The 13,742-nt window shown below is 39.2% G+C and overlaps 2 protein-coding genes across 3 annotated transcripts; one reads left to right on the top strand and one right to left on the bottom strand.

Annotated features, from left to right (window-relative positions):
• Nucleotides 1–835: 835 nt before the first annotated feature.
• On the top strand, nt 836–3,195 carry LOC121508841 (coiled-coil domain-containing protein 175-like). Its single transcript, XM_041785949.1, has one exon. It carries the CDS (start codon nt 906–908, stop codon nt 3,120–3,122), a length of 2,217 nt encoding a protein of 738 aa, XP_041641883.1. The 5' UTR covers nt 836–905; the 3' UTR covers nt 3,123–3,195.
• Nucleotides 3,196–7,571: 4,376 nt separating this feature from the next.
• Nucleotides 7,572–13,600, bottom strand: LOC121509164 (THO complex subunit 4-like). Of its 2 annotated transcripts, none has more exons than XM_041786409.1 (6): nt 13,291–13,600; nt 12,314–12,469; nt 12,079–12,226; nt 11,911–11,977; nt 8,072–8,273; nt 7,572–7,975 (listed from the first exon to the last, which is right to left on the bottom strand). In XM_041786409.1, exons 1-6 carry the CDS (start codon nt 13,477–13,479, stop codon nt 7,961–7,963), a joined length of 777 nt encoding a protein of 258 aa, XP_041642343.1. In that variant the 5' UTR covers nt 13,480–13,600; the 3' UTR covers nt 7,572–7,960. The 2 variants fall into 2 exon arrangements, with proteins under 2 accessions (XP_041642343.1, XP_041642342.1); XM_041786408.1 differs by having other exon boundaries at nt 8,072–8,276.
• Between the last annotated feature and the right edge of the window lie 142 nt (nt 13,601–13,742).

Raw genomic sequence — 13,742 nt, forward strand, 5'->3', positions numbered from 1 at the left:
GTTGCAATTTAGCTTGTTTGTAAGCGTGAAAATGTTGATTTGAGTTGCCAGGTCCCTTTGAGGGAAAAAAACACTTAGTTTGCCCCTATAGTTGTTTAAACAAAACAGACGTTTTAAACTAATCTTAAGTCACCATCCTGCATGCAGATGTAGTGTTAAATTAAAATTTAATATCTACGTAATAATGTAAATTAGAAGATTAGTTTTCAATTATGTTTTGAGAAATCAAAATTTCAATTGCAGAAAACTTGACAGATATTTATGTAAAACTTGAATGAGGAAAAGCAATTTACTAAAATATTTAACAGCCTTCTGACAGCAAAGTCACTAGGGAAACACAATATTACTTGCATGAATGTGTTGGGAGACTGTCGGCATGAAACCTTCAAACCTGGCAACCAAGAGCTAACGTGAGCGCCTACTGGGGTGGGTTGGCTACAGATGCTCAGTTAGATGTCCAACACCAAGAAGGTGATATTCAGCTTATACACCTTATAAACCAAAGGGTTCCTGTGTGTTTTCTTGAGCGTGGTTGTATTTATTGTTTAGTCTAGTGAGCTAACAACGTTTGCTAGGACATACGTTGTGGTACGCTCCGTTAGGTGATAATGCAACTAGTTCTTTAAGTTCTTTCATATGTGAAGGTCACTAAACTTCTCTGTATGTCTAAACGTAGATTTTAAATTTCATGTGGTGGGTTACAACCTCAGCAGCAGTAAGTATTTGTATCATTTGATGATTACCTTATCGTTAGCTACATCTTCAACTCTTATGGCCCCGCTGACTTTCCGTAGCACGTAGTCTTCTTAGTTGTTTGGCAGCTGTTGCTATGACGACAGCAGAAAGAATTTACCGTTAGTCGAAAACTTTACTTTAAATCGCGGGCACATCTTCGAGCGACAACAATGGCATCATGCTTGGTCCCCGACTTCCCGGCCGTCCTGGTTGTTTTGGAGCACATAAAGGAGCTGGACAAGCAGCTGAAAGAAGAAGGAGTACCGTTTTCAGCTGAAGCCAGCCTCCATCTGTCTGAAATAGCTGCCGCTATCAGTGCGTTGGAGGGCGACCGGCGAGCAGCCCATGAGCATTTAGAGGTGGAAACCATAGAAAACAGCAAACTTAGGTACCAACTTAACAACACAAGTGAAAGAATTCGCCAGGAAATCATGGCTGACGTAGCAGCAGCCCGGGCCACCAATGAGGAGGAGATCGAGCAGCTGCACCAAGACCTCAGCACAGTTTCTCAGCTACAAGAGGACACTGCCAAGAGAAAGGAAGCACTCCTGAGTGAAAATGAAGCGCTGTACCTAGAGCGAGAGCAGGCAAAAACTGAACATGAAGCGGTAATAGCATCTCTGAATGATCAGATCACCTTGAAGTATGGCCTGCAGGATCAACTGGATCAGACACATGAGCTGAATGAGGAGCTGAAGTCTACCATAGTTGCATTGAAACAGGACAAAATAACAGTGCAGCAAAATATGGCGCTAGAGAGAGAGGCCTTCTCTGTAAAGAAAGACAGCCTTTTAAAAGAAGAAAAGGATGCAGAAGAGAAAATTAAACAGCAGAAGCAAGCAGTTAGTGTGCATATAAGGGAGTTAGACCGAGTTAATGGTAAGAAAATGGAAAACCATGCTCTTCATGGTGAACTCACAATTGAAATGGCCAAACTGGAGAGCAACATACGAAGGCTGACTGAGTCTCGGTGCCAGTATATGAAACAGCTGGAGGAGGAGACCCAAAGACATCAAGAATTAAAGCATGAGAGTGAAACACTCAAGAAAAAATTAGGCGAGTTAAAGGAAGCCTTTAGTGTTACAGCCCAGCGTAACAAAGAGAAACTCACTATAGTTGAAGGTAAACTAGATGAAGGTCGTTCATCAAGGTTGCTCCATCAAGACTCACTGGCGCAAATCAGGGAGCTATACAAGCATCAGGAGGAAGAAGAGAATGAGGTCAGGAAGGAGTATCTTCATGTCACACAGCAGCTGGAGCGATCCAAGCTGCAGCTGGAGGAGCGCAACGCCTCCATCATCAGACACAGCAAGGAGACCAATAAGATGGAGCAGCAGATCAGAGAGCTCCAGGAAGATTGTACTATTAACAAACGTGTGTTTGAGAGAAATCAAGAAGAGATTTGTGGTAATAAGGATACGAAGAAGAAGAACATCAGCCATTTTGAGGAGGAGAAGATGCGAATAACAGAGCTACTGAAGGAGGCAAAGAGGAAGCAGGAAGAGCATGTGCAAAAAATGTCAAATGACATCAGCAGCACCAGGAGGAGATACGAGGAGCTGTGTCAAGAAGAGGCAGCACTCCATCAGCGTCAGCCCAAAAGCGTGGATGCAGACTTGCTGATCAGTTATATGGACCACTGTGAGAAGGAGTTCAAACAGGAAGAAAGCAAAAGACTGAAGGAAATAGAGCAGTACATGGCAGAGACTGAAATGATCGTCAAGACAAATGAAGAGAAGCTAAGAGAGGTAGAGGAGAAAGAGGTGAAGCTCAAGGAGGTGGAAGAAAACTGCAGTCAAGAGAAATCAAGGAACCAGCAGCTTGAAGCATTGACACTTGAGCTCAGTAGGAAGAAGGATCATCTAGAACTTTCCATTGATGAGCTAAAGGAGAAAACCAGCTCTCTTCTTCAGTCCAAAGAGGAGATGAAGGCTGAGCTGAAGGTGCTGCGAGCTAATTACATGGATGTGCTCAACAAACAGGCCTCAGAGCTGAGAGCTGTAGAGATTAGCATCTATAACAGTAAAGTGTACCTGGAGGAGGTGAACATGGAGAACAGCAGGCTTCGTCTCGCAATCGGACAGAATACCGAGCGTCTTGGCAGAGCTAGTGAGGACACAGACCGGTACAGGCAGGAGACCCAGCAGTTCAAGAAGGATACATTGGCCCTGTATGAGAAATTACAGGAGGCTTTAAGGGAGGATTTATTATTAATTGAGGACAGTCAATGCAGAGATAGTGCTCTTTTAGAGCAAATGTCTGCCTTGCTGGACAAGCTGAAGAGCAGGGGACAGCAGTTAGGGACGGTCTCCACACTTCTACACCAACAAATGTTGAACTTCAGCAAACGACTGGGAGATAAAGCAACTGAAGAGCAGCAGAATTGAGATGCATCTTTTACTCTGGTTTACCACTCAGAGGTCTTCAGCCTGTAATGTTTATCGTAAATCTTATAATAAAGTATGAGGAAATATAACACAGCTTTGGGTTTATTTTTATTCAAGCCTAAGTACATAAGAAACACCAATACAAAGTATGAAATAAAAATATAAAACATAATAAAAACATTTTATTATGTTTCTTGAAAATAGGACTACATACAGATTGTACTCCACAGATTATGTTTATGTCTACAGTAAGGTAAAAAAAAAATTCAGCATTAAAAATCCTTTCTTTGATCATTAATAAGATCATTAGCTTTATATTTAGGTGGGAAGAAATTATGTTGTAATAGTACAGTATTGTCATATTTTTGTCACTGTATTTAAGAATACACCCAAACTTTTTAGCATGGTAGACTTTTTGTCACACATAAATGTCTTAACCTCTTTACATAGACGACTACTGGCTTTCTGTCCAGTAGCTGCACCGGGAGCATTAGACAAATAGAGTTGTTGCATCGTTGCTACTGGATTTGAGCTGTGAAAATTTAATTGACATGTCGCACATTTAGCCTCCTGAGACCTGAGCTTTTATTTGGAATGCATTTTTTAGTTTCTCTAACTTAGTTGGGATAAGTAGGACCTGGTAAGTTAAAACATTCGCCTTGTCTTTGAACAGGAATTTCTTGGGAATGTTCCTTCCCAAAATCCACACAAATTCCACTAAAATTCCAAAGAAATTACCTAAAATTTCTGTAGAAATTCTTAAATATATTTTTAAGATATCCAATCAAAAGTACCCCAACATTTTTTTAAAGTGCCCCCAAATTTTCAGTAAAACTTAATCAAAAAGCACTTAGCATTCCAATGAAAACTTCCCCCCAAACCACATGTAAATTTCTGAAAAATTTAAAGCAAAGTCCTTCACAAAAATTAAAAATACATTTCTAAAAGTTTCATAAAAATGAAAGAAACTAAATTTTCAGGAAAAAAACTTGAAAATTCCCAAGCATATTCCCACAAATTCCCTTAACACCAACATGTAGTGTTCTCATATGTGCATGCAGGGTCTTTGGAGGTTAATACATTTCGTCTGTTGTCATCTTACAGCACTAGCAAAAAGCAGCAAAAATCATTAAGTTGTGTCTATCAAAATGAAATTTGTCTTTATCATAGCAGTGCATTTGACAGCACATTTGAAACACCGAACAAAATATTTCTAGGCCTTCAATGCACCTTGATCTAGCATCAAGCTCTAATTTTCGAGTGCTTTAGTCTGATCTTTCTTAATTATTAGACCCTGCCTCTCATGTATGATAGTAATGGCTCATATTCAGAGTTTAGGGCATTGGTAGGGTCTCACAAAATGCTCTTAGCTGACCCTAACATTTTTTAGATTGCAGTAGGCTCCTTCACAGGATCTTTGGAGTGGTGGCCTGTAATCTATGCACCGATTTTTGATTGGTGGAGCAGCTAGTATTATTTTTTAGGTATTGGTTTATTTGGCAAGAACAGATGCAGCACACAAAGAGAGCTGAACAACTGTTTTCCATACACTGTATCATAACATCTGAAGCTTGTGGTAATTTCCAATGCCTGTCCCTGTGAGGGCCTTATACGAAATATACAGAGAGCATACTTACATGAGTTATTCTGTGTGTTACACTTGATAGACATTTATAGACTCTGGACTTACATGTGTACATACATGTTTAATGTGCAAGGGTCTATATGAACAATTGTACAAGCATATATTCATGCATTTGAAAATAAAAGATTAGAAGAATCAAAAAGAAAAGGTTCAAGAAGAGACAACTATTCAGTCTCTTCCCAAACAACAAAATGATTTTTTTTTATATCACTGTTATCACTGTATATAGCGCCACAAACATGTGAAGAAAGAATGCATGTAGTCTTATAGTAGTCTTATGAATCATATTTTTTTTAAATTTTACATTATGCATTGATTAATTGTGGATTTATTTGATATGTAAATTTATATTATGTGTAAATATTTAAGGCTTGTATACACTGCTTTGCCAGTAACTGATCTGTTCATGCCAGTGAAGCAAATTGAATTGAAATTGATTAAATAATAATTTTAAAAGACTTAAACTGCATAAAGAAAGTTTTCAGACCTTGTTCACTTTTTCAGTTTTTTTGCAGCCTCATGCTGCAGTGCAGAAAAAATAATTTTTGTTCTCATTAATCTACACTCAGTACTCCAACATGACAAAGTTAAAACCTAATTTTAGATTTCTTTCTTTTTTTTTTGCAAAGTTGTTAAAAAGGAAAAAAAAACTGAGATTTATAGAGATAGAGATTAGGGTGCAAAACAGGGTATGCATTTACTTGTATATTCATTACTGCAGTCAAAAGTCTAAACTTTTTAATCGCTTTTAATCTCAGGGTTTCTGTAGTTGATTGTGATTAACCATTTTGATTGCATTTAAAAATTCCACTCTTTTGCATTTAAAACTGTTCTTGTGTTGTTTGGGATTTTTTACTGCATAAACCAAGGGAAATTGACTTCTTGTTTGGACACAGACCTGCCTTAATGGGTAGATGGAAGATTATGACATGAACTCCAGCATGGAAAAGGGACAAGTTATCGACTGAAAAAAAGTGAACAGTAAAATGATAAATGTTTGATAGCTGAGTGACTTCTGACTTGTCCATTGAGCTGTCTGTGAGTTTTTTTTTATGTGGAATGAGATATATATGAGCTGTGGTGGACTTAATTCACATCAATGTGGCTGCAGGGAGACGCTGATGAGTCTTAACCAAACGTGTTAAAAGGTACAATAAAACATGAGATTAATCAGGATTTCAATAACTGAGTGCACTATTTGTGGATCTTAGTTAATCGTGGTTAATGCAGTTAATGTTGACAGCCCTAGCTAGCATTCATGTATAATCTTGATAAAAAATATTTTTTGCAAATTATTTACATCAGATATGGAACAATGATTTAAACCTCACAATGGATGAAACAATATGAGATGAAATTTGGAACTTTGCTAAAGATACCTCCATATGCAGTAGAACAAGAGAATCTCAGGTAAGACACTGCATCTCTTACTCATTACCTCCCTGCTGAGACAGGAGGAATTCAAGTCTGCCAAAAATGTGTTCAAAACGTAAAGCGGAGTGGAGCTGTAAGTACATTGTATGATCATGCATACATTTTTATCCTCAGATTTCTTACTTGCTTAAACCATTTTTACAATGTACTTTTATGCACTTTAATTGCTGCTTCACAGCCAATTCTCTTTATGTAGTGTTTTCTATACAAGAATGAACACTGACAATCTTAATGCAAGCCTTATGCAGTGCATACAGGAAGTATTCAGACACCCTTCACTTTTTTAAATCCTGTTATGTTGCAGCCTGATGCGACATTTAAAAACATACTTTTATTCTCATTTATCTATACTCAGTACCCCACCATGGCAAATTAAAATCAGAAGTTTAGAAATGTTTGCAAATTTATTAAAAAGAAAAAGATGAAATATCATATTGGCATAACTTTGCAAAAACATTTGAAATTTCACTCTAGTTCTTCCAATTTCCTGAATCATTGCTGAAATGTTTCCACACCTTGAGTCCACCAGTGGTAAATTAAGTTGACTGGACATGATTTGGAAAGACCCAAACCTCTCTATAGAAGGCCTCGCAGCTCACAATGCATATCAGAGTAAAAAACAAGCCACAAGTTCAAAGGAACTGCCTGCAGAGCTCACAGACAGGATTGCTGTAACGCACAGATCTGGGGAAGGGTACAGAAAAACATCCAAGAACCAAATGGTCAACTGGACTGAGCTATAGAGCTCATGTGTGGGCATGGGACAAAGTTCCAGAAGGACAAAAATCTGTGCATCCCTTCATCTTACCCGGCCCTTATGTGGCTAAATAGAAGCCTCTCTTCTGTGTATAACACAAGCTTGGTTTTCATTTGGAGTTATTCGCAAACTCAAAGTGGTCTTTCATGTTTTTGCACTGACCTGAGGATTCCGTTCAAGCCAATCAAGCACTGTCAGCAAACCACATATTTGAAGTTTTGACACTGTGGGTAGGTTCTGCAAGAAAAACAAATCAGCATCCTCATCAATTGCTCTGAATAGTCTAGTCGATGGCTGCTTTGCATTTAGACTTGATGAAACAGAATGGACCGACACCAGCAAGTGACACGGCATCTGGAAATGTCAGTGTCCTTGGAAACTCCCCACTGGACTTCAAACAACTAGGACTCATTTTTACTCTTCCTCCAGACTCTGGGACCTCAATTTTGTTTCATCCTAAACAGGACTCTGGACCAGTGATTAGGGGTACTACGCCATCTGGTGGTAACCATTCATTCTACCACAATGTGTCCCAGTGTTTGCCTAATTCTCCTCAAACTGTCAACCTAGCCAGCGTCTCAGTGAAGAACAATGAAAAGAAGAGTCAAAATGATCATTTATGTACAAAAATCTTTGTAATATGTTCATATGTCAAGTTTACAGTTCCAAATGGCAGATTTATATACAATATATCACATTTTCAACATTACAGTTAACAGTCCGTCACATCATTGAATCGTGTTGACTAGATGTTAAATTAATCCTTTTGCAGGTTTAAAGGAGCTGTCAATTTGAAAAAAGACAAAGGAGCTGGTGACCAAAGAGAAAAATGCTCAAATCATAAAAACATTCCTACAAAAACTTAAAAATATCAAAATAAAAAAATCAAACACTTTCCACAACAAAATGGCTTCAAACCAAAAATGTTGTCTAATCCCGCTTAATAAATCCTCCAAACTGAAAAATAAAAGTTGGAATGAGCTGCCTCTTCACTGAGCACTTCTAGCTGGTGTCCATCTGAAATGAAGTAAGACAAAGACATTGTTTTATTGTCAATGAAAGCTTAAGTTTTTTCCCAATAGATAAATGACAATCACTTTAGTGAATACGTACTTTGGCATTGTACGCATCCAACTGAGCATCAAGCTCCTCAGCAGTAAGTCGGGGTCTGTTTCCTCTTCCTCCTCCTCCCCTTCCTCTGAATCCTCCACTGCTGCCCCCTTGTCTCCTTTCGCTTCTGTCATTTCTGTCACGTCTGTCGCTCCTTTCACTCCTTTCAAACTTTGGCTGACCAAGCCTGCTCCGGTCAAAACCCCTGCTTGATAAGAAAAAGAACAAAAAACATTCTTTATTTGAAGGGAACAGCATATTTTTCCAGTGAACCTCACACCCAAACACTAACTCTTTCGTTGAACAAGCACACTTTAGGGCGGGTCACTGTTTTGTCCCTTAATCAAAGACTGAATAAAGCTTAAAACTTTAATGATGAAAACCAAGGAAGGTGGACATTTTAAACTGAATATTGTCTTCTGCTCTTGCTCATTTGCATACCCCTGAAAGTTAAATAAATACAGAGAGAACCTTTAGCCTACAGCTGCATCATAAAGAGAACCAAAAACAAACTAAAAGTCAATCAATCATTATTTAGAACAACTGTTATCTCAGCAAAACTTACTACTAACTAATTGAAAGGGCTATGTGGGGCAGCCAACAACACCACCCAAGTCTGTGAAACAACAGTGCATTCAAATTAAGCCAGACCCTGTTCGCTATTTTAAATTTTGTTATGCTACAGCCTGATCTTCTACCAATGGAGTATCTTGCACACAGATTCAAGTGCAAAGTCAAGGACTTTGTAAAGCCTGTACACCATTCTTTTTATATACTGATGAAATACTTGCTAATTTGGTGTTAAAGGGAACAGCTGATTGCAACCCTCAGGCTTATTGCAATTGTTATAGTGCATTCAGAAAGTATTTAGACCTCCCTTCACTTTGTTATTCAATGTTATGTTGCAGCCTGATAACCTGACATGCCAGATGGATGTGTTTCACACATCCATCTGGGAAAGCTTCAATAGGAAACGTTTGGGAAAAGGCAGAGGCTTTGAAAACAACTCGGAGTGTGATTAGATGAACGTTTTTATTGGCCAACACATGACATAGCCACTAATGAGCTGCATGTGCGCAGCTACCGAGGAATGACGCAAACCATGACAACTGTAGACATGTCAGACTTTTGTCATTTCTGAAAAGAAAACAACTCAATGCATTTCTTTGTTCTTCTTTTAACGAAGAAATGTCGTCAAGTTCTGGTAAAACTGGCACTTCAGCAACATTCACGCTAAGCTCTTCCACCATAATTGCACTTGCCTCTTGATGCTGCTTTTTTACTTCACGACTCTGCTGTGCCTGAAAGTACTGCGCCTTGTCGCTGATTAGTCCTGTCACTTTCTAACCGGGCCCAAACGGTTCAGATGGGGGCTTTGCAAGATGGATTCGCCAGTGAAAAACAAGGAAACAGGCGTATCCATCTGCTTCACAAGGTTAGCAGCCTGATGCTAAAGTATAAAAAAAATTATTCTCATTTATCTATACTCAGTGTCACATCATCAAAAAGTAAAAAAAGGTTGAAATTTTTGCAGATATGACAAATAAAAACCTGAAATATGACATTGCCATAAGTAGCTAGACCCTTTGCAAAAAACAATTGAAATTTAACTGAGGTTCCTCAAACTTCTCTTGATCGTTGCTGAGACATTTTTACGCCTTGATCAGAGTCCACCTGTGGTAAATTTAAGTGATTGGACATGATTTGGAAAGGCCCAAACCTCTTGATAGAAAGCCTCAAAGTGGACAGTGCATATGTGTTTTTGCAAAGGGCTTGAATACTCATGTCAATGTGATATTTCAGTTTTTATTTTCCACAAATTTACAAGAATTTCTAAAATTCTGTTTTTCTAAAATATTTTATCTACTTTTCAAAAGTTGGAAAAAGTGAAGGGGGGCTGCATACTGTCTTGGAATTTTCTGTATATCCAATAATAAAGAGCCAGAGAAGTGGTGAGATCTGTTTGACATGCAGGTCTAAGCAGAAGTCATGCCAAAACAAAGAAAAACAAAGTGTAAGTACCCTGCAGCACAGGGGCAGTCCCTGTTGCTGTGCACACAGATCATATTAGATAGATAAACTCATGTTGTATGAAGTTTATGCCCTAATTATACAAAATACATGTTAATTATATTTATTTAAGGACTAAAACATATGAATAACAAGGATAGTTATATGAGAGTGATTAAGACATTTGTAAATGATCATGAGAAGATTACAATTTTTCCACTACAGTACCTTCTGAAAGCACTGTATATGTTGCTATGTTGTTATTTTTGTCACTTTGTAAATAAATTCCATATAATGGAAATAATTGTAATGTGTAATGCCATTCCTTCTGCCATCTCAAGAGCTCTTTTGGCTAACTAAAAAGGCACAGCTGTGTTTACATTTTGCTGGCACACAGCTTCATGTCAGTAAGCATTACAAGAACAGATGTTTCAGAGATATTTTTAAAACACTTTCAGTGTTTTTTTAAACACTAACACATGGGACAGGGAATTAAGACAGTTTTCTTTCAATAACAGATTATCCATCCAGTGGCTGAGTCTCAGTCTCCTCCCTAAACCCTGAGACCTTATTGACTTAATTGCACCAGGAAAGTGATTGAGTGCCTGAGGCTGCAAGGGCTTGAAGTGGTAGAAACAGGAATGGGAAAGCCCTTTGTTTTTTGTAGGCAGTCGGCTGCCTCACCTATAGACCTATTTTCTTAGTGGATGAAGGCTGTTTAATGTGGTATACTTACAGGAAAAATACCTAGTTTTTGCAACGTCAACCCCTTTGCACCTTCCATGTTTTTTTGTTTACAATTTCACTCTTTTCACTTCACTTTTATAGGGTTTGCTAGTGGCATCCCCTGGGAATTCCTGTCATATGTCACAATGCTATGAACTTTGGGTAATTCCCTCATGCCAAGTCAACAGATATGCCCACTCACGGAAAAGGGTGCACAAGGGCTCAGAAAGTATGCGAGAGATCCCTCGTGCACTTTACGATTTGACAGTGGGACAGCCCTAAGCCCTCACAGACTTAGCTGGAGCGCACCTCAAAGTCAGTGAGTGTGGACGTTGAGACTGGGCTATAATCTACACGGGGTTGCAGGGGGTTGGAGCCCAGCAGTCACTGGTGGGATGCAGGATAACTTAAAAAACTGAATACGAATTAGATGAATTACAAAAAAGACATGTTACTTTGTGTGTTAAAACAATTGTACACTCCCACATTCAGTGTGCATGTAAGCTAGCAAAACAAATGGACTGACCAAATTCCATGTCTGTCATCAGGTGGGTCTATCTGGCAAAGCTTCAAGCGGATATGCTTGTACCCAGTCAGAGAATGACCAGACCAATCACAGTCATTTGAGAACATGGTGCTAGTTTTGGACATGGTTAATTGTACTGCAGGTCTGTGACAGCAGTGACAGGCAAAAATATTTCTGTGACTAGAGGTACAACAGCAGTTATAAGAACTAGTCCACATTTCTTTGTTAAAAGCAGAACAAAGAATTACAGCTTTACTTTGTTTAAAGGATTGTTCTTACTCTTCTCCTGACCAGCTTTCTCTGGATTAAATTTACCAACTGGCTCCACTGATAGTGAACATTGTAACAGTTAACTGTTGAGCTTCTGTCATGTAGTTTACTCATTGTCTGCAGCACACACTTATAATGTCATATTTTTTGTTGCTGTAAAGGACATGTAATGAATGTGACTGACAGGGACAGACAAGGTTGCAACCCTTCTTTTGCTCAGATGGATGTGAAATATATCCCATGCAATGGATATGTGAGCAGTTTTGCTGGCATGTCAGGTTTGTGTACTTGGCCACTTTTCAAAACTTACCTTTGCACTGACGGTCTACTCTCGTCATCAAACTCTGAAGTCACTTGCTGGACTTTCATAGGGCGGCCTGAAGGAAACATTACAATTATAAAAGTGTAAAGCGTTTTGCTTTCGGAGATGTAGCCAATTGCAAATTTAAGACTGTAAGCATTAAAACAGTTTCTGTACCATCAAGTGGGACTCCGTTATAGTGCTTCATGGCTTTGACTGCATCTGCCTTATTCTCGAAGTGGACATCCGCAGTTCCTTTACTGCGACCAGAGCGGTCGTAGTGTATAGATGCATTTTTTAATTCCCCAAACTCTGCAAATAACTCCTGAGGATGAAAGAGGAAACACATGCTCAGCTGACAACATGCCAACATAACAGCTTTATAATGGCTGGATAAAGACCACTAACATACCTTGATATCAGAGTCAGAAACACCAAAGTCTAGATTGGACACCAGGAGCTTGCCGCTGCTTTCTACACTCCGTTCTGTTACGACGGTCTGTCCTCTCCGTCCCCCAACGTGCTCCTCAAACATGTCATGTTGCCACTTGTCTGGCAACTCTCTGGGCTGTAGAGAGAAAAAAAAGACAGCAATACTATCATCAGGCTTAAAGAGTTCAACAGAATTCAACAAAAAATGGACAAGAGAACAAATAAATACTGCTTGAACATAAGCTCATCAATCATCCACATAGGAACGATGGACAGGAGAGTTTTTAAAATACATTTATAAGTCACGACTTTAAGTTGGAAGATAACAATGATAGCAGAGAAGGCCCAATAATTCATGGAAATGTGTTATAAAGATGACTTGAGTATCAGGCCAGCGGCAGCATCAGAAATAAAATTTGAACTACAACAAAGACCTACAAGAAGCAACAAAACCTAACCAAGTGTAAACTGCAGTGTTTTTTGTAATAACATCTAAAACGGTGTTAATCGTTTCTCTTCAAGACGGGAGAATGAGATGTTAGGACGCTGGTCGGCAGAAGCCAGCCTCCCTCACCTTACAAATCAAAAGGACATCTTCTGACACAAAGCAGCCATCTTGAGCAAAACTCCATCCCAGCAGGTCTCACATGGGGACCCATTATCGTGCGCTGCTTTCAATTAGATGCGTATTTTAGACAGAGCTGTGAATATCAGTGGGAACGTGGCACATAGCTGTGTAGACATGAAGTCATTCAGACGGGCATGACCATCTTTCGATGGACTGAAGAATGCTTCTTCCTTGTTGTTCTTTACCATATAAACGGTTAGGTAAGAGGAAGTCCATTATCAAGTAAAACACACACATCGACCGTTGAGCCATCAGGATTACATTTAATACATCGAACAACGTCAATCTGATTCGTCTTTCGCTCCATTTCAATTGCTTCTCTTTCATACCCTGGTGTACGGTGTGGATCTGTTGTTTCTCTCACGGTTGAAGTTATTCTGTCGACTCCGCGCAGGCGGCCTCGATGATCCGCCGGTCCGTCCTGAACTTCCCCTCGACCTGTTCGAGCCTCCTCCTCCGCTGCTCTTCTTATTCATCTTGATAATGTCGTCCAGGGACATACTCATCTTATCGGCCATGTTGGCGGTAAAGTGTAAGGCTAGATGCTAAAAGGAACAAAGAACTATCGGCGGTGAGATGGGATTGTTTATCCCCTGCTCTCTAGCTAGCGCGGTGTTGAAACTGGCGGAAATACGTAGTTGGCAGATGTGACGATTACGTTTTGGAAGTACCGCCCATTTTAAAAAGCTTTATTTAACAAACCTTCATTGACAATGACACGCAAACGTAGCACAAAAGTAGGGACATTTGTGTTTGGTAGATTATTTCTTTGTTATAACAA

Source organism: Cheilinus undulatus, linkage group 4 (assembly GCF_018320785.1).
Source record: "Cheilinus undulatus linkage group 4, ASM1832078v1, whole genome shotgun sequence".
Classification (NCBI taxonomy): Eukaryota; Metazoa; Chordata; class Actinopteri; order Labriformes; family Labridae; genus Cheilinus; species Cheilinus undulatus.

Coding starts and splice junctions, on each gene's coding strand:
- LOC121508841 (XM_041785949.1), top strand. CDS start 906: ATGGCATCATGCTTGGTCCCCGACTTCCCGGCCGTCCTGGTTGTTTTG.
- LOC121509164 (XM_041786408.1), bottom strand. CDS start 13,479: ATGGCCGATAAGATGAGTATGTCCCTGGACGACATTATCAAGATGAAT. Junction 12,470..13,290: donor GATCCACACCGTACACCAGG/GTATGAAAGAGA, acceptor TTCTCTCTACAG/CCCAGAGAGTTGCCAGACAA. Junction 12,227..12,313: donor TTTCTGACTCTGATATCAAG/GTATGTTAGTGG, acceptor TTTCATCCTCAG/GAGTTATTTGCAGAGTTTGG.